The sequence below is a fragment of the Eptatretus burgeri genome, chromosome 13 (assembly GCF_056783735.1).
Source record: "Eptatretus burgeri isolate ZD-2024b chromosome 13, Ebu_testis_v1, whole genome shotgun sequence".
NCBI lineage: Eukaryota > Metazoa > Chordata > Myxini > Myxiniformes > Myxinidae > Eptatretus > Eptatretus burgeri.
Genome location: NC_140973.1, coordinates 63600823 through 63622615, shown reverse-complemented (window position 1 = coordinate 63622615; position 21793 = coordinate 63600823). Strand labels below are relative to the sequence as shown.

Here is a 21793-nt window from a genome sequence, read left to right as displayed (position 1 = left end):
AGGGTGCCAGACTGTGTCAAAAGCACGTGATATGTCCAGGGATACGGCTCGGATTTCCTGTCTGGCATTGAGGACCTCCATCCATTGATGGGAGAGCAGTAGCAGCATATCTAGGGTAGAGTGACCTGGTCTGAAACCAAATTGATGATTGGAAATCAAGCCATTGGAGAAGAGGAAGGATTTCATGTCTGAAGCAATGATGGATTCCATAACCTTGCTGATGATTGGGAGAAGGCTGATTGGTCTGTAGTTACAGGGATCTGTTTTTGCACCTTTTTTATGCAGGGCAGTGATGTTAGCAGATTTCCAAGCAGATGGCAGATGACCTTGGGAAAATGAGAGGGTGAATAGAACAGAGAGAGGGTGAGCAAGAGCAGAAGAGCAGGCTTTGAGGACACGGGGGCTGATGCCGTCTGGACCGGTTGCAGAATCTGACTCGAGGTTTGAAAGCAAGCTCTCCACCTTGTCAGGAGAAAAGGATACAGAGTCCAGGGACAGTTGGGTGCGACTGGGTAAAGTGGGTAGAGATAGTGATGGGTTTGGGACACAAGATTTAGCTGCAAACACCGAGTTTAGACATTCAGCTTTATCACGTGTGGAATCAGCAGTGTGGCCATTTGAGGTAAGGGAGGGGATGGAGGGGGAACATACACCAGAAACAGATTTGATTAAACGCCACCAGGATTTTGAGGAGGGAGAGAGGTTTGAGAGTTCAGACTTGAGATGAGAAAGATGTTGTTTTCTGGCTCTCCTGAGGGTAGATACACACTTGTTCCGAGCTTTGTGGAAAGAACTGAGATTGCCCTCAGTTGGGTTTGCTTTCCATGAGGCAAAGGCAAGTTGTTTCAGGACAACTGCCTCACCACAAGCTTCAGTAAACCAAGGGCGGGAGGAAGGGTAAGACAACTGAACACGAGAGGGGATAAATCTGTGCATGAGGGAGAGCAAGTTTCTTTGAAAGAATTCCCAGGATGAGTTGATGTTTGAGAAAGTAGTGATAGGAGACCAGTCTGTAAGTTTGATGGCTGCTCGGAGACCCTGCCAGTCGGCTTGAGTGAAATGCCAGACTCGACGGCGGTGAGGTGGTTCTCTGATGACAGCCAGAGAGATGTCCACTTTAACAAGGACGTGGTCAGAAGAACCAATTGGAGCGAAGGAAGAGCAGCAGATATTGTCAGGGAAATTTGTCAAAATCAGATCCAGAAGAGATGGAGTACCATTGGTGGTTGAACATTGTCTTCTATCTTTTGTGAGAAGAAACATTAATCTCAGAGTTAGTTTAACAGGGGATTGAGCAGAACTCAAGAACCTTAATTCCTCATTAAATATCAATACCTTTTCTTGAACAAGATGAAATATTGCTGGTTGTTCTGTTGGAATGAGTCCTGCTTTGCTTTTTGAATCCACTGAATATTCATTGTTTTGTAGAGCCTTCACAATATAATCACGGGGTTGATTAATCTCTTCCAATTATTGAAATAATCCTTCATCATCACCTTCTAATTCTCCTTTATGCTCTAATTCTTCCTCTGTCATTTGACTGAAATCTTTTAACATTTGAAGTTTTTTTGAGTGTATTCTATTGTGGGAACTGTGGAAGCATCTATAATTTTTTCTGGGGAAGTTTTTAAAAGTGGTTTAAAATTTTTTATCTTGTTTTCTTTCAAATGCTTCTTCATCCGTTAGTTTGTGTCTGCGTTTCTTCTTTATATCTTCCTGTTGTTTTACAACTTTTGAAACCAACACTTGATGCTAGTAGGGTAAGAATACTGATTCTGGCTCACTTTTCCCCATGTAAATGAATGGGGGATTTTCAGCGATTTATATTTTTTTTCCCTAAAAATAAATCCCCTTTTTATCCCAAGGTATATTTATTTGTCTCCCCTTTTAACTTGGAGGTTGAACCTCATTGAATTGAACACCTGGGGGTTGAACAGCTCACTCATTGAACCTATAAAGATTTGTTCATTCTCAAATTCCTTCAATAGTTTAATTTTCTTTGCACAATAATCCCCATCTAAAATATTGACAAACAAAACATTTGAATCTTTATATTTTTTAAGATACCCCTTTTGTGCCATTACGAAATGATAAACTTCTCTTAATGCTCTTGTTTGACCACCTCCTGAGCCACAGGTTATTTTTTGTTAAGCCCCGCCCACTTTTCTTTAAGCCCCGCCCACTTTTGCTGAGCTCCGCCCACTTTTCATAAGGTATTTTTTTCTAAGCCACGCCCACTTTTCATAAGGTATTTTTTTTCTAAGCCACGCCCACTTTTCCTAAACCCCGCCTACTTTTGCTAAGCCCCGCCCAATCTTACATCATTTCCAGTTCATCTCTGACTCACAAAGAAATCACTAGAAAATTACAGGATGTTATGGTTTTGAAAAATTTCCCAATGAAGGCTTGCCTAGGCTTGCCCAGGGAATTTCCAAAGGAAACCACACCCACCAGTCTTTCTCTATAAAAGCTTCAAACCCAGGCTCCATTTTAAACATTTGTTTTTGCTGGCAATGGTGTTTTGTGTGCTTGTCTCGAACTCTCTGTCTTCTATGGAACTAAACCTTCAAGTTGATGAACTGGATTCAAACCTCTTATCTATTGAGGTAAGATTTTTTATTTTCCTATTTTCAAACTTTGATTGAAGCATACTCATTTAATAATTAAATAACTTAATTAATACATTATTATTTTCTCTCACAGGAAATTGTGTCTGAAATACGAAATGAAAATACTGCTTTTGCTACAACTTGGGGGGGAAATTGTTGGCTTGGTTGAAGACCTTGAGTGGGATGACTTTGGTGTTCCTTGGAACTCTCTGTCTTGTATGGAACTAAACCTTCAAGTTGATGAACTGGATTCAAACCTCTTATCTATTGAGGTAAGATTTTTTATTTTCCTATTTTCAAACTTTGATTGAAGCATACTCATTTAATAATTAAATAACTTAATTAATACATTATTATTTTCTCTCACAGGAAATTGTGTCTGAAATACGAAATGAAAATACTGCTTTTGCTACAACTTGGGGCGAAATTGTTGGCTTGGTTGAAGACCTTATGAGCGACCAAGACCCACAGAACGAGTTCGTCCTTGATGACCCAACCAAAGAGTTATACCTTGGAGACCAGCAAAATCCTGAAAAAGAGTTTTACAGCAATAGTACTCATTGTGAGTTATCAAGACAATACCCACTGAACAAGTTATACCTTGATGAGCCAGAATACAAGTTTTACCTTGGAGACTCACAAATTTTGAAAAAATCAAGAAATGAGTTCTGCCTTGATGGTTTAAATAACTACCTTGGAGACTCAGGAAAAGGGTTCTGCCAAGATGGTTCTAAATATGGGGCCTACCTTGGAGACACACAAATTTTGAAAAAATCAGTAAATGAGTTCTGCCTTGATGGTTTAAATAACTACCTTGGAGACTCAGGAAAAGGGTTCTGCCAAGATGGTTCTAAATATGGGGCCTACCTTGGAGACTCACAAATTTTGAAAAAATCAGTAAATGAGTTCTGCCTTGATGGTTTAAATAACTACCTTGGAGACTCAGAAAAAGGGTTCTGCCAAGATGGTTCTAAATATGGGGCCTACCTTGGAGACTCACAAATTTTGAAAAAATCAGTAAATGAGTTCTGCCTTGATGGTTTAAATAACTACCTTGGAGACTCAGGAAAAGGGTTCTGCCAAGATGGTTCTAAATATGGGTCCTACCTTGGAGACTCACAAATTTTGAAAAATCAGTAAATGAGTTATCCTTAAGAGACTTTGTAAGTTGGTTTTACTTTGAATACTTGAAATGTGGGTTCTGGATTGATAACTCACAATGTGATACATATCTTGGAAACTCAACGGGAATGTGGTTATACCTTGAAGACTTGGAAAGTTGGGTTTATGTTGGACACTTGAAACTTTTTTGGGGGCTTTTATTTATTTATTTATTTATTTATTATTATTATTATTTTATTTATTTATATTTTGGAGACTTTTGGAGTTGCTATCACTCTTTGGGATCTAAACCTATCGATGTAGTTCTTTGTCGGATGGTGCTTGATGGGAGCAAGATCAAGAAAGTTCTGGGAAGAAAGTGCAGGCTTACTCCCCTTTTACGTCATCAAACCTGAAAGCCTTAAAAGACAGAATTGGAAGAAGAGAAAAAAACAAAAATATACATTGTCTGCTCTGGGAAGAAAGTGCAGGCTTACTCCCCCTTTCTACGTCATCAAACCTGAAAGCTTTAAAAGACAGAATTGGAAGAAGAAAAAAAAAAACGTAAAAATATATATATATATAGGTGGAAATCTCATTTTGAAAAAGACATTGTGTTGGGCGAGGATTGAGTTGGGGTTGAGATTTTGAATGTGAGGGTTGGGGTTGAGATTTTGAATGTGAGGGTTGGGACACACACACACATACACATCAACAAACAAAAGTTAAGCCTTGACTATTCAGTTGAGGATTCTGTGTTTGGGGTTCACAGATCTAAGAACGTCCCCCTTGACACACATTATATACTGTTATACACCTCGGACTTGGCCCTCGAGTGTCCACAACGGTGTATAGTAGGAGGGAGTGAAGCGCCAACCTATTGCTCCCATTGCACACACACACACACACACAAACAAAAGTTAAGCCTTGACTATTCAGTTGAGGATTCTGTGTTTGGGGTTCACAGATGTAAGAACGTCCACCCCTTGACACACATTATATACTGTTATACACCTCGGACTTGACCCTCGAGTGTCCACAAAGGTGTATTATCTGCTTAGTTTTGTCTTTTGTAATTCCTGTGAATAAAATGAACCTAAAATCTCTTCCCCTTCCAAATCATATATTTTATAAGTCCAAGGAACTGTATCTATTACATCAACAATTTTAAAAAGTTCTTTCGTCCATCGTTCAGTAAAACCCTTTTCAAAAAGAAATATTCTAATTGAACACCTAGTCAATGAGCAGCTAAAAATCAAGTCAATGAAAAGAAAGAAAGAATCACAATTGAACATCCACTCAATGAACTGTTAATATTCTAATTGAACACCTACTCAATGAACTGTTAATATTCTAATTGAACACCTACTCAATGAACTGTTAATATTCTAATTGAACACCTACTCAATGAACTGTTAATATTCTAATCAATGAAAAGAAAGAAAGAATCCTAATTGAACACCTACTCAATGAACTGTTAATATTCTAATTGAACACCTACCCATCAAGTCAATGAAAAAGAAAGAAAAGAATCAAGATGAACACCTAGTTAATGAACAGAAAGAAAGAATCCATATGAACACCTACCCAATGAAAAGAAATAATCTAATCAATAAACTGTTAATATTCCAATTGAACACCTAGTTAATGAACTGTTAATATATTCTAATTAAACACCTAGTTAATGTACAGAAAGAATCCATATGAACACCTACTCAATGAAAAAGAAATATTCTAATCAATGTACAGAAAGAAAGAATCCTAATTGAACATCTACTCATCTAATCAATGAAAAGAAAGAAAGAATCACAATTGAACATCTACTCAATAAACTGTTAATATATTCTAATTGAACACCTAATCAATAAACTGTTAATATATTCCAATTGAACACCTAGTTAATGTACAGAAAGAAAGAATCCATATGAACACCTACTCAATGAACAGCTAAAAATCAAGTCAATGAAAAAGAAAGAAAAGAATCAAGATGAACACCTAGTTAATGAACAGAAAGAAAGAATCCATATGAACACCTAGTTAATGTACAGAAAGAAAGAATCCATATGAACACCAAGTCAATGAAAAGAAAGAAAGAATCCTAATTGAACACCGAATCAATAAACTGTTAATATATTCCAATTGAACACCTACTCAATGAACAGAAAGAAAAGAATCAAGATGAACACCTACTAATCAAGTCAATGAAAAGAAAAAAAGAATCAAGATGAACACCTACTAATCAAGTCAATGAAAAGAAAAAAAAAAAGAATCAAGATGAACACCTACTAATCAAGTCAATGAAAAAGAAAGAAAAGAATCAAGATGAACACCTAGTTAATGAACAGCTAAAAATCAAGATGAACACCTAGTTAATGAACAGAAAGAAAGAATCCATATGAACACCTAGTTAATGTACAGAAAGAAAAGAATCAAGATGAACACCTAGTTAATGTACAGAAAGAAAGAATCAAGATGAACACCTAGTTAATGAACAGCTAAAAATCAAGTCAATGAAAAAAGAAAGAAAAGAATCAAGATGAACACCTACTAATCAAGTCAATGAAAAAGAAAGAAAAGAATCAAGATGAACACCTAGTTAATGAACAGAAAGAAAGAATCCATATGAACACCTACTCAATGAAAAAGAAAGAAAGAATCCATATGAACACCTAGTTAATGAACTGTTAATATTCTAATTGAACACCTACTCAATGAAAAGAAAGAAAGAATCCTAATTGAACATCTACTCATCTAATCAATGAAAAGAAAGAAAGAATCCTAATTGAACACCAAGTCAATGAAAAAGAAAGAAAGAATCCTAATTGAACACCTACTCAATGAACTGTTAATATTCTAATTGAACACCTACTCATCTAATCAATGAACTGTTAATATATTCTAATTGAACACCTACTCAATGAACTGTTAATATATTCTAATTGAACACCTACTCATCTAATCAATGAACTGTTAATATATTCTAATTGAACACCTACTCATCTACTCGATGAAAAAAAGAAATAATCTAATCAATGAACTGTTAATATATTCTAATTGAACACCTAGTTAATGAACAGAAAGAAAAGAATCAAGATGAACACCTAGTTAATGAACAGCTAAAAATCTAGATGAACACCTACTCAATGAACTGATAATATTCTAATTGAACACCTACTTATCTACTCAATGAAAAAGATATATTCTAATCAATGAACTGTTAATATATTCTAATTGAACACCTACTCAATGAACAGAAAGAAAGAATCACAATTGAACATCTACTTATCTAATCAATGAACTGTTAATATATTCTAATTGAACACCTACTCAATGAACTGTTAATATATTCTAATTGAACACCTACCCATCAAGTCAATGAAAAAGAAAGAAAAGAATCAAGATGAACACCAAGTTAATGTACAGAAAGAAAGAATCCATATGAACACCTAATCAATAAACTGTTAATATATTCTAATTGAACACCTACTCATCTAATCAATGAAAAGAAAGAAAGAATCCTAATTGTACACCTACTTATCTAATCAATGAACTGTTAATATTCTAATTGAACACCTACTCATCAAGTCAATGAAAAAGAAAGAAAAGAATCAAGATGAACACCAAGTTAATGTACAGAAAGAAAAGAATCAAGATGAACACCTACTCAATGAACAGCTAAAAATCAAGATGAACACCTAGTTAATGAACAGCTAAAAATCAAGATGAACACCTAGTTAATGTACAGAAAGAAATATTCTAATCAATGAACTGTTAATATATTCTAATTGAACACCTAGTTAATGAACAGAAAGAAAAGAATCAAGATGAACACCTAGTTAATGTACAGAAAGAAATATTCTAATCAATGAACTGTTAATATATTCTCCTAATTGAACACCTACTCATTTAATCAATGAACTGTTAATATATTCTAATTGAACACCTACTCAATGAAAAAGAAAGAAAAGAATCAAGATGAACACCAAGTCAATGAAAAAGAAAGAAAAAGAATCAAGATGAACACCTACTTATCTAATCAATGAAAAGAAAGAAAGAATCTAATTGAACACCTAATCAATGAACTGTTAATATATTCCAATTGAACACCCACTCAATGAACAGAAAGAAAGAATCAAGATGAACACCTACTAATCAAGTCAATGAAAAAGAAAGAAAAGAATCAAGATGAACACCTACTCAATGAACAGTTAATATATTCTAATTGAACACCTACTCAATGAACTGTTAATATTCTAATTGAACACCTACTCAATGAACTGTTAATATTCTAATTGAACACCTACTCAATGAAAAGAAAGAAAGAATCCCAATTGAACACCTAGTTAATGAACTGTTAATATATTCTAATTGAACACCTACTCATCTAATCAATGAAAAGAAAGAAAGAATCCTAATTGAACATCTACTCATCTAATCAATAAAAAAGAAAGAAAAGAATCAAGATGAACACCTAGTTAATGAACAGCTAAAAATCAAGATGAACACCTACTCAATGAACAGTTAAAAATCAAGTCAATGAAAAAGAAAGAAAAGAATCAAGATGAACACCTACTCAATAAACAGAAAGAAAGAATCCTAATTGAACACCTAGTTAATGAACAGCTAAAAATCAAGATGAACACCTAATCAATGAACTGTTAATATATTCCAATTGAACACCTACTCAATGAACAGCTAAAAATCTAGATGAACACCTACTCAATGAACAGCTAAAAATCAAGTCAATGAAAAAGAAAGAAAAAGAATCAAGATGAACACCTAGTTAATGAACAGCTAAAAATCAAGTCAATGAAAAAGAAAGAAAAGAATCAAGATGAACACCTACTCAATGAAAAAGAAAGAAAGAATCCTAATTGAACACCTAGTTAATGAACAGCTAAAAATCAAGATGAACACCTACTCAATGAACAGCTAAAAATCAAGTCAATGAAAAAGAAAGAAAAGAATCAAGATGAACACCTAGTTAATGAACAGCTAAAAATCAAGATGAACACCTACTCAATGAAAAGAAAGAACCCAATGAATACCTTTCTTTTCCCTCATATCTATTTACTTTTTCTTGTTAAAAAAGCTTTTTTTCCTAAATAATTCACGTTTTTATCAAGAAAATATAAGCTAAAAATAAAAAGTGAATTCACCAATTTTTTAATTAAAACCAAAAATTCTTTTCTTTCTGTTCATTGAGTAGGTGTTCAATTAGAATATATTAACAGTTCATTGAGTAGGTGTTCAATTAGAATATATTAACAGTTCATTGATTAGATGAGTAGGTGTTCAATTAGAATATTAACAGTTCATTGAGTAGGTGTTCAATTAGGATTCTTTCTTTCTTTTTCATTGACTTGGTGTTCAATTAGGATTCTTTCTTTCTTTTCATTGATTAGATGAGTAGATGTTCAATTAGGATTCTTTCTTTCTTTTCATTGAGTAGGTGTTCAATTAGAATATTAACAGTTCATTAACTAGGTGTTCATATGGATTCTTTCTTTCTTTTTCATTGAGTAGGTGTTCATATGGATTCTTTCTTTCTGTTCATTAACTAGGTGTTCATCTTGATTCTTTTCTTTCTTTTTCATTGACTTGATTAGTAGGTGTTCATCTTGATTCTTTTCTTTCTTTTTTCATTGACTTGATTTTTAGCTGTTCATTAACTAGGTGTTCATCTTGATTCTTTCTTTCTGTACATTAACTAGGTGTTCATCTTGATTCTTTTCTTTCTGTACATTAACTAGGTGTTCATATGGATTCTTTCTTTCTGTTCATTAACTAGGTGTTCATCTTGATTTTTAGCTGTTCATTAACTAGGTGTTCATCTTGATTCTTTTCTTTCTTTTTCATTGACTTGATTAGTAGGTGTTCATCTTGATTCTTTTTTTTCTTTTCATTGACTTGATTCGTAGGTGTTCATCTTGATTCTTTTTTTCTTTCATTGACTTGATTAGTAGGTGTTCATCTTGATTCTTTTCTTTCTGTTCATTGAGTAGGTGTTCAATTGGAATATATTAACAGTTTATTGATTAGGTGTTCAATTAGGATTCTTTCTTTCTTTTCATTGACTTGGTGTTCATATGGATTCTTTCTTTCTGTACATTAACTAGGTGTTCATATGGATTCTTTCTTTCTCTTCATTAACTAGGTGTTCATCTTGATTTTCTTTTTCATTGACTTGATTTTTAGCTGTTCATTGAGTAGGTGTTCATATGGATTCTTTCTTTCTGTACATTAACTAGGTGTTCAATTGGAATATATTAACAGTTTATTGATTAGGTGTTCAATTAGAATATATTAACAGTTTATTGAGTAGATGTTCAATTGTGATTCTTTCTTTCTTTTCATTGATTAGATGAGTAGATGTTCAATTAGGATTCTTTCTTTCTGTACATTGATTAGAATATTTCTTTTTCATTGAGTAGGTGTTCATATGGATTCTTTCTGTACATTAACTAGGTGTTTAATTAGAATATATTAACAGTTCATTAACTAGGTGTTCAATTGGAATATTAACAGTTTATTGATTAGATTATTTCTTTTTCATTGGGTAGGTGTTCATATGGATTCTTTCTTTCTGTTCATTAACTAGGTGTTCATCTTGATTCTTTTCTTTCTTTTTCATTGACTTGATGGGTAGGTGTTCAATTAGAATATTAACAGTTCATTGAGTAGGTGTTCAATTAGGATTCTTTCTTTCTTTTCATTGATTAAAATATTAACAGTTCATTGAGTAGGTGTTCAATTAGAATATTAACAGTTCATTGAGTAGGTGTTCAATTAGAATATTAACAGTTCATTGAGTAGGTGTTCAATTAGAATATTAACAGTTCATTGAGTGGATGTTCAATTGTGATTCTTTCTTTCTTTTCATTGACTTGATTTTTAGCTGTTCATTGACTAGGTGTTCAATTAGAATATTTCTTTTGAAAAGGGTTTTACTGAACGATGGACGAAAGAACTTTTAAAATTGTTGATGTAATAGATACAGTTCCTTGGACTTATAAAATATATGATTTGGAAGGGGAAGAGATTTTAGGTTCTATTTTATTCACAGGAATTACAAAAGACAAAACTAAGCAGATAATACACCTTTGTGGACACTCGAGGGTCAAGTCCGAGGTGTATAACAGTATATAATGTGTGTCAAGGGGTGGACGTTCTTACATCTGTGAACCCCAAACACAGAATCCTCAACTGAATAGTCAAGGCTTAACTTTGTTTGTGTGTGTGTGTGTGTGTGCAATGGGAGCAATAGGTTGGCGCTTCACTCCCTCCTACTATACACCGTTGTGGACACTCGAGGGCCAAGTCCGAGGTGTATAACAGTATATAATGTGTGTCAAGGGGGACGTTCTTAGATCTGTGAACCCCAAACACAGAATCCTCAACTGAATAGTCAAGGCTTAACTTTTGTTTGTTGATGTGTATGTGTGTGTGTGTCCCAACCCTCACATTCAAAATCTCAACCCCAACCCTCACATTCAAAATCTCAACCCCAACTCAATCCTCGCCCAACACAATGTCTTTTTCAAAATGAGATTTCCACCTATATATATATTTTTACGTTTTTTTTTTTTCTTCTTCCAATTCTGTCTTTTAAGGCTTTCAGGTTTGATGACGTAGAAAGAGGGAGTAAGCCTGCACTTTCTTCCCAGGACTAACAATATATTTTTGATTTTTCTCTTCTTCCAATTCTGTCTTTTAAGGCTTTCAGGTTTGATGACGTAAAAAGGGGGAGTAAGCCTGCACTTTCTTCCCAGAACTTTCTTGATCTTGCTCCCATCAAGCACCATCCGACAAAGAACTACATCGATAGGTTTAGATCCCAAAGAGTGAAAGCAACTCCAAAAGTCTCCAAAATATAAATAAATAAAATAATAATAATAATAAATAAATAAATAAATAAATAAAAGCCCCCAAAAAAGTTTCAAGTGTCCAACATAAACCCAACTTTCCAAGTCTTCAAGGTATAACCACATTCCCGTTGAGTTTCCAAGATATGTATCACATTGTGAGTTATCAATCCAGAACCCACATTTCAAGTATTCAAAGTAAAACCAACTTACAAAGTCTCTTAAGGATAACTCATTTACTGATTTTTTTCAAAATTTGTGAGTCTCCAAGGTAGGACCCATATTTAGAACCATCTTGGCAGAACCCTTTTCCTGAGTCTCCAAGGTAGTTATTTAAACTATCAAGGCAGAACTCATTTACTGATTTTTTCAAAATTTGTGAGTCTCCAAGGTAGGCCCCATATTTAGAACCATCTTGGCAGAACCCTTTTCCTGAGTCTCCAAGGTAGTTATTTAAACCATCAAGGCAGAACTCATTTACTGATTTTTTCAAAATTTGTGAGTCTCCAAGGTAGGCCCCATATTTAGAACCATCTTGGCAGAACCCTTTTCCTGAGTCTCCAAGGTAGTTATTTAAACCATCAAGGCAGAACTCATTTACTGATTTTTTCAAAATTTGTGAGTCTCCAAGGTAGGCCCCATATTTAGAACCATCTTGGCAGAACCCTTTTCCTGAGTCTCCAAGGTAGTTATTTAAACCATCAAGGCAGAACTCATTTCTTGATTTTTTCAAAATTTGTGAGTCTCCAAGGTAAAACTTGTATTCTGGCTCATCAAGGTATAACTTGTTCAGTGGGTATTGTCTTGATAACTCACAATGAGTACTATTGCTGTAAAACTCTTTTTCAGGATTTTGCTGGTCTCCAAGGTATAACTCTTTGGTTGGGTCATCAAGGACGAACTCGTTCTGTGGGTCTTGGTCGCTCATAAGGTCTTCAACCAAGCCAACAATTTCGCCCCAAGTTGTAGCAAAAGCAGTATTTTCATTTCGTATTTCAGACACAATTTCCTGTGAGAGAAAATAATAATGTATTAATTAAGTTATTTAATTATTAAATGAGTATGCTTCAATCAAAGTTTGAAAATAGGAAAATAAAAAATCTTACCTCAATAGATAAGAGGTTTGAATCCAGTTCATCAACTTGAAGGTTTAGTTCCATACAAGACAGAGAGTTCCAAGGAACACCAAAGTCATCCCACTCAAGGTCTTCAACCAAGCCAACAATTTCCCCCAAGTTGTAGCAAAAGCAGTATTTTCATTTCGTATTTCAGACACAATTTCCTGTGAGAGAAAATAATAATGTATTAATTAAGTTATTTAATTATTAAATGAGTATGCTTCAATCAAAGTTTGAAAATAGGAAAATAAAAAATCTTACCTCAATAGATAAGAGGTTTGAATCCAGTTCATCAACTTGAAGGTTTAGTTCCATAGAAGACAGAGAGTTCGAGACAAGCACACAAAACACCATTGCCAGCAAAAACAAATGTTTAAAATGGAGCCTGGGTTTGAAGCTTTTATAGAGAAAGACTGGTGGGTGTGGTTTCCTTTGGAAATTCCCTGGGCAAGCCTAGGCAAGCCTTCATTGGGAAATTTTTCAAAACCATAACATCCTGTAATTTTCTAGTGATTTCTTTGTGAGTCAGAGATGAACTGGAAATGATGTAAGAGTGGGCGGGGCTTAGCAAAAGTAGGCGGAGCTTAGGAAAAGTGGGCGTGGCTTAGAAAAAAATACCTTATGAAAAGTGGGCGGAGCTTAGGAAAAGTGGGCATGGCTTAGAAAAAATACCTTATGAAAAGTGGGCGGAGCTTAGCAAAAGTGGGCGGGGCTTAAAGAAAAGTGGGCGGGGCTTAACAAAAAATAACCTGTGGCTCAGGAGGTGGTCAAACAAGAGCATTAAGAGAAGTTTATCATTTCGTAATGGCACAAAAGGGGTATCTTAAAAAATATAAAGATTCAAATGTTTTGTTTGTCAATATTTTAGATGGGGATTATTGTGCAAAGAAAATTAAACTATTGAAGGAATTTGAGAATGAACAAATCTTTATAGGTTCAATGAGTGAGCTGTTCAACCCCCAGGTGTTCAATTCAATGAGGTTCAACCTCCAAGTTAAAAGGGGAGACAAATAAATATACCTTGGGATAAAAAGGGGATTTATTTTTAGGGAAAAAAAATATAAATCGCTGAAAATCCCCCATTCATTTACATGGGGAAAAGTGAGCCAGAATCAGTATTCTTACCCTACTGATGCTCCTTAAATTTTCTTGCTCTTTCTTTCGCATCCATTTATTGATTGGAAAATATCATTCAATGAATTGTAAAGATCAACAGGGAAATTTTCCTTTTCTTCATCATTAAAGCAGATGTGTTCAAATAAATCCTTTTCTTTAAATATTTTTTATCAAATTCTTGATTAACATTAATATGAGTTGTAATTTCTTCTTCGCTAATACTTGTATCTCTGCTTTGCATACGTTTGTGTTGAGTTTCTTCATCAACATCAAAACCAAATGATAAAATCTAAACCCGATTACCACTCAGATGTTTAATAATTTGTCTCATTCCTTCTGGATTAGTTTCTAATATCCCAAGACCACCAGATTTTAGTTTCTTTAACTCACTCTTACAATGTGAATATTTTGTTGTACCAAGAGAAACCTCCTCAAATATTTGACCTTCATTCCTCAATCGCATATGTTCCTCCACTGAAATGTAGTAATAATCTTCACCTTCTATTTCTCCAGGTCTTATTGCTCCAGTTGTTGTAGATACAATGCGTATCATGGGGTGTTTTTTTAGCAAATTTAAAATATTCTCATTTGTACTTTTCAAGAACCTTGATTTATGAAAGTTTTTTCCAGAAGCAGATTTACCCACAAGATTTATAATAATAGTTGTCATTTATACATGTAATTGTTTATAAAATAAAAAATATATCCCTTAATATCTCATCTTGTTTCACAACAATTTATTTATATTTTTCAGTCATGTGCTTCATATAATCTCCAAATTCCTTTTTACGACATAATGTAGAACAATTGTCTCTCCAAAAATTGTTTATATCTATTTAATTTAACTTGAATAAAATAATAGTATTAGCATTGTTTCTTATTGAGCGATGAGGGAGTTGAAAGTATGATTGACTAAGATAAATACAATTACAAGAAGAATGTCTTCCTCTTGTGTAGTAACTGTCCATTATTGTTTGGTTTCTCTCATTAACACAATCATCAAAGATAACGAGGTTCTTTTTTGATTTATCCAAATCTTGGGGAGAAGGTCTATCATCCGTATTATCATGAAGAATACATGTTATCGGTTTTGATTTCTTTTTATATCTCTGTGTATCACAAAATAGTTGTATTATATCTTCAATGTTGTAATCATTTAGTTTGTTTTGAAGTTTAAATAAACCGATTATATCTTCTTTTTGAAGACCAGCATTAAAACCTTGTGAGAGTAGTTGATACTCAGGTTGAAAACTCGACTTTGTGAAAATTATTAAATTATCATAATTCAAAAAGTTGGGAGTAAGGAGCATCTTTAAAAGTACGCAGGTTTTTCCACACCCACTTGAACCAACTATGCGACATCTTAATGAATTTGGAAGATTTTTATGGTTGTTAAATTTTATCTTATTTTCCCAAATGGGTAAAAAGTCATTCATTTATAAATTTGGAAAACAGGTTGTTTAATTTATTTTGGGCTTTTTTGGAAACTCGATATTTTATCCGAAGTTCGGGTTTAATTTCAAGATAATCCATTATTTTATTTATACAATATCTTGTGTTGATATTTCCTTGAAAATGACAGTCGTGAATAATATATAACAATATCCTTTGAACATTTCTCAAATACGTTCAGTTTCTTCCATTGTAAGGAAAGGTGTGTTATCACCCTCATACTTTACATTCATTTCTCAAATCAATCTTGTAAAGTAATTCATTTTTGGTGTAAATCTAAAAGAATTATATTCCTTTTTGTATTTTTTATTATCATTAATTAGAAGATAATCACAGAATATAAATTGTTTATAGGCTTTTGACTCTGTGTTTAATCTCCGTCTTTCTATTCACACACAGGACAATTCTCATATTTATCATGTGGAGAATCAGGAAATTCAAAAGGCTCAAAATCTAGTAAACTATTCATATTTACAAAGTAAAGCTTTTCTTAAACTAAAATTCATCTTCGGTACTTTCATAATCATCGATAAAACTGCTTTCATAACTATCGTTTGAACACAAACTCTCGGTATCATAAATATCGTTTGAACACAAACTCTCGGGATCATAACTATCGTTTGAACACAAACTCTCGGCATCACAACTGTCATCACTCTCATAATCTTCAAAATCTTCAGTTGAATAATGACTCATATTTAATTAGTTGAAAAAAACATTACCATCTGTATCTTTATACTTTTTTTCATTAACAGATTCAACTACTGCATTTTTTTATACTGAAGGTAATTTTAAAATGATTCTTCACTACTATTGAACGAAATGTCTTTTCACCTGATATATTAACATCCTTTATTTCATCAGGATTTACATCTTCAGGGTTGTTCAAAAAAATACAACTTTCTCCTTGCATATTATCGATGGTGTTATCTTTTCTTTCTTAAGCTTCATCCATAAGGTTTTTCTTCATTGATACTTTTTCTTGTTTCATTGCTTTTTCTAGTTTTGAATATATTGGCAGAAGGAGAGGAGAAACTTTTGTGAGAGCTACTTTAATTGATGTTCTTCCAGATGTACTAAAAGCCCTTCCACTGAAGGAAATTGAAGAACTCATATTATTCACCATAATTGTTTTTATCCAATAGTTATATTTATCTTTATTCAATTTTACAACCTTGACATATTTCTCAGTATCTTTTACAAATGAAGAGATTGATTGAAACTTGTCTTTTGTGTCTTGATACATTGTATTTATTAAGTGGAAAAAGTTGGAGGATAAAATGGTTTTAAGCACAGATTCACCTAAAAATTAAATGGAATTTTCATCAAGAAAATTTTATTTTCAGCAAAGTTTTGTTATATAAATATGGTGAATACAACGTACTGCGATGTTTGTAATCATGAATATAAATGTTATAAAAAAAAAACACCTTCAAACCAACAAACACACATTCAATCTTTGCAGACAAATATCTCCACTTGACCAATAAACAAAACATTGTGATAGATGTGATAATGATATTCTTTAAAAAAATTAAAATAAACACCTTCAATCACGCAAACACAAGAACAATGAAGAAAGGGAAGGTGCCACTAAATTCTCCATTGAAAACACTGATGGGGCATTTAAAGGGCATACAAAAATAAGATTATTTCGCTTTCAAGACCCTGGACCATCTTCAATCATGGAAGCTGTTGATATGGTTGAACAAAGTATTTAAACTATAATTAAAAACACATAAAGTGAAATAAAAACTTTTAAGTTTTATATGGGAGTAAAATTGAATATGGTAAGACAAGGCGATGAAACTACTTCGTATATGAGGACAAACCCTCACTTTATCTCATAATTTCAAGATTTTGTAAGATGTGATGTTTATGATGAACTTGAGAGACAAGAACAAGATGTTGATAACACTGTAGTCGGTAGTGGATTTACTATTACAAAAATAATCTTTTTAGATATACACATCTTAAAATAAGATCCTCTTCAATCTTCTTCTTATATTGATTTACAAAAAGAGATAAAACTTAAGAAAGCGGTTGTTAATATTCAAAACAAAGATAATAAATGTTTTCTATGTCTGTTCTTGCTCACTTTCATCCTCCACAATGGAATCCTGAAAGGGTTGAACATTATAAAAAAAAAATATGACAATATATTAAATGTTAAAGATTTAAAGTTTCCAATGTCATTGAGAGATATTCCTAAATTGGAGAAAATGAATAATCTATCTGTTAATGTATATGGATTAATGGATACAAACAAAGTTGATATTAAATATATCAAACAACTATAAAAATGATGAAACACACATTGACCTTCTGTACTTTACTTCAAAGGAAAAATCACATTATGCTTTCATCAAAAAATTATCAAGATTAACCAAATCACAACTATACAAGAGAAACTGTAAAACGTATCCTTGTAAGAGATGTCTCAACTCCTTTCACACAAAAGAACGATTAAATGAACATTCAAAATATTGTAGGAATCATAAATCAACCATAATCAATTTACCAAAAGCAGGTTCAAACAAATCATTCAAAGATTTTAACAAATCTATAAAACATCCGTTTGTGATATAAGCTGACTTTGAAAGTATTGTTACAGATTTCCGCCCACCGGCGTGCGGGTGGCCGCGTTTAGCTAATAGCAGCCGCGCTCGCCCACCGACGTAGCAATCTAGTCGCAGCTTTCGGAACAACGCCGAAATCCCGCTACAGGTGCGTTTTTAATGCACACCACAGCCTAGTCAACACTCTACCCGCTCTACAGGGTCCGATCGCCGAATGGTCGATTTACCTAATTAATCGCACGGGCAGACGACCGAGAGACTGTACCTCAACGGGGCTTGCTTGGAAACGAGCCGCTTAAGCAGCTCGCTCCGTTTTGGGATAACCGAGCAGGGTATTATCGCGAAAGCCCCGTTGGATCCGATTCTATTATCGGCTATTATAAAGCCAGCTATTATTTTGAATGCAATACGGCAGTTCAATTTGAAGGAAAAGGAGGCAACAAATGGGTGAACATTCACACAAGGACATTTATTTATAAAACGACACATATGCAGTCATGCAGTCGTGTATGCGAGCAATGCACGTATGCAATCATCTAGTCATTTATGCAACCAATGCACATAGGGGACAAAACACGAGCAAGAAGAACTACAACTGTCGATTTATTATGTACAATTACTTATCAACAGGTCTACTTAAGGACATGGCGCCACAACGTTCATACAAAGAAACCCCAGGAAAGGCAAGTGGTAGACTGGACCCGTAGGCCTTTATAATCACAGAGCTGTGGATACCGCAAAAGCTCCTAGAGGCCGTGATGGCTACCTTGCCCTGGAGACGACTCGATGGGTTCGGGTTTGGCGACCCTCGGTGGCCCTGCCTGCACTCCGCTGGACTCCACCCGTGCCTTCAACGGCGATCCGGCTGACGACTCCTCTCCGGCTCCACAACTTCCACGACCCTCCGCAGCTCCTGACAGACTCCGGACTCCAACGCGACTGCCCACCGACTCTCGACTTCCACAACTCCTGACTGCACCCAGACAGACTCCACTCGACCCTCTCCTCCACTCTCTTCCCTCTCCTCCATACAACAACCACACTCTTCCCTTGCGTTCAGCGCACCCTTTTATCCCCCTGGTGCCTCGCCCCTCCCCTCGCGGCGCGCACACGGGGTGGGGGGGGAACATTCCAACAGAGATCGGCTGGATTAGTTGTTGTTTCCCAAACGTCAATCTTGTTTAACCAACCTGAGGGAAATTGGGGCGGGAGTTGAGTTCCAACCGTCAATCTTGTTTACCAGTTCGGAGGGAACTTGTAAAGTGAATACCTTTAACCATCGCTTTCCGAGGGAGTGATGGAGTTGTTGTTGTTGCCCTTTGGTGTTCGTGGAGATGTCGGCGGTTGTGGAGAAGTTGGTTTGTGGTTGTTGTGGCTGGCACTGTGGTATGGATGGTGTGATTGTTGAGATGTGGTTGTGGAGAAGGTGGTTGAGATGCGGTTGTGGTGGTTGTTGCAAAATAAAGATAGCCAAAGAATAATCCTACCTCAAAGATCACAGCCCGGTTACACGAATAAATCCCTCTAGACCTCGGTGGGGAAATCTACCTGAACACAGACTTATCGACATAACTGATCTCTGGGATACCTGAATGGTGTTCTGTGAATTTCCACAACTGTAACAGTATCCTTGAAAATATAGATACTGTTTCTCCAAATACAAATAAATCATGCACAAATAAATATCAAAAACATACTCCTTGTGGTTTCTGTTATTATATCAAATCATCTGTTGATGATGAATACAAGTTATAACTTTAAAGAGGAGAAGATGCCTCAGAGGAGTTTGTAAAACGATTGGGAAAAGACTTTACAAGATGAAGAGAAATAATGTTTAAAACGTATCAACCAATGTCATTAACAAAGGGAGAGAAAAAGGAATTTAGAAAGAACAGTATCTGTCATATTTGTGAGGAAAAAATTGAGGGAGAGGTCAAGGTTAGGGATCATTGTCATCTTACTGCTAAATATAGAGGTCCAGCTCATTCCCGTTGTAATCTTAATTACAAGCCCCAAAACTTTATTCCTGTCTTTCTTCACAACAACGCTCAGTATGACACACATCTATTTATAAATGAACTTTCAAAGACATCTGGAGATATTTCTGCCATTCCTAACAGAGATCAAAAATACATCTCATTCACAAAAATAATTCATATATTCCCCATAACCCATATCAGATTTCTTGACACATTCAAGTTTATGGCAAGTCCATTATCTAACTTAGCATCAAATATTAAAAACTTACCAAATCTTGAATCACATTTCTCAAATCAAGAAGAAATCGATCTCTCGATCACAAAAGGGAATATATCCATATGACTATATGAATATATCCATATGAATATATCCATATCGATATGAATATATCCATATCGATCACAAAAGGGAATATATCCATATGACTATATGGATTCATTTGAGAAGTTTAAAGAAACACAACTTCCTTCAAGGTAAGTTTCTATGGCAAGTTAAATAAAACTCATATTTCCGATAGAGATTATACACAAGCTAAAAAGGTTTGGGAGAAGTTTAATATAAAAAATCTTGGAGAATATCATGATTTGTATCTTGAAACTGATGTATTGTTATTGGCTGATGTGTGTGAAACTTTTAGAAGTCTGTCATAATAAAAATTCCTATGGATTAGACCCCGTTCACTATTACACAGCCCCGGGTTTGGCTTGGAGTGCTATGTTAAAAATGACAAAACAAAATTTGGAATTAATCAGTGATATAGATATGCTTTTAATGAGAGAGAAGGCTAAAAGAGGAGGAAAAGCTCAAGTATGGTCTAAGAGATATGCCAAAGAAAATAACAAATATCTTCCTGATTATAATAAGAATGAGGACAACTCTTACCTGAATTATTATGACGCAAACAATTTGTATGGGTGGGCTCTGTCTCATTCTTTACCTGATGGAAAACTTAAATGGGTTAAAGAAAAACATTATGAAAAAGTTTTATAAGACATTGTTGTCTCCTCTCAAAAAGAATTGTATGAAGCTGAAGTTGTATATTATTTTGAGGTTGATTTAAAATATCTAGAAGAACTTCATAACAAACATAAAGACCTACCTTATGCCCCTGATAAAGAAAGTCCAAGAAAATAATGGTTAAGTGATTACCAACAGTCATTTAATATAAAAGGTAAATCTCCAGAAAAACTACTTTCTACATTAAATGATAAAGAAAGTTATGTTTTGCATCAAAGGAACTTGAGACAATATTTATCTGCTGGGTTGAGAGTGAGGAAAATTCATCGGATTTTGAAATTTAAACAGTCATCGGTTGAAGAAGTATATTGATTTTAATACAAAAAGGAGAACAGAAGCAAAACAGATTTTGAGAAGGACTTTTATAAATTAATGAATCATGCTGTATTTGGAGAGACTATGGAAAATGTTAGGAATTGAGAAAACATAAGACTTGCTACATCTTGGAAACAGGCTTCAAATTGAATTAATAGACGAATTTTTGAACGAGCGGAGGTGTTTTCAGAGAACTTTTGTGCTATTCATTTGAAAAAAGAGAGTATTGAAATGGATAAATCCATTTATATAGGAACATCAATTCTCGACTTGTCAAAGTCGTTAATGTTTGACTATTACTATAATAATTTAAAATCAAAATACAAGGATAATGTGTCATTGTTATATGTGGATACAGATAGTTTTATGTTAAAAATGAAGACAAGTGATGTATATGAGGATATGATTGATAATATTGATATATATGATACAAGTAATTATAAGTCAGGTGATGTGTTGTTTTCATCAAAGGATAAAAAGGTTATTGGTAAGTTTAAATATGAATTGGGTGGGAAGGTCATGAGTGAATTTATAGGATTGAGATCAAAGTCTTATGCTTTTACGTATATTGATAATAATAACATTGAAAGGTGTGATAAGAAGCTAAAGGGAATAAAGAAAGATATAATCAAGGAAACAAT

At 34.2% G+C, this 21793-nt stretch overlaps 2 protein-coding genes across 2 annotated transcripts in view; both read left to right on the top strand.

The window, feature by feature from the left end:
• The window catches only part of AASDHPPT (aminoadipate-semialdehyde dehydrogenase-phosphopantetheinyl transferase), a 123692-nt gene that overhangs the window by 62902 nt on the left and 38997 nt on the right, over positions 1–21793 (top strand). The window lies entirely within an intron of this gene.
• Positions 2259–4075, top strand: LOC147014645 (uncharacterized). Its single transcript, XM_085852770.1, has 2 exons — positions 2259–2881; positions 2979–4075. The coding sequence occupies exons 1-2, from the start codon at positions 2726–2728 to the stop codon at positions 3747–3749; spliced, it is 927 nt and encodes a 308-aa protein (XP_085708896.1). The 5' UTR covers positions 2259–2725; the 3' UTR covers positions 3750–4075.

Coding starts and splice junctions, on each gene's coding strand:
- LOC147014645 (XM_085852770.1), top strand. CDS start 2,726: ATGAAAATACTGCTTTTGCTACAACTTGGGGGGGAAATTGTTGGCTTG. Junction 2,882..2,978: donor CAAACCTCTTATCTATTGAG/GTAAGATTTTTT, acceptor TTTCTCTCACAG/GAAATTGTGTCTGAAATACG.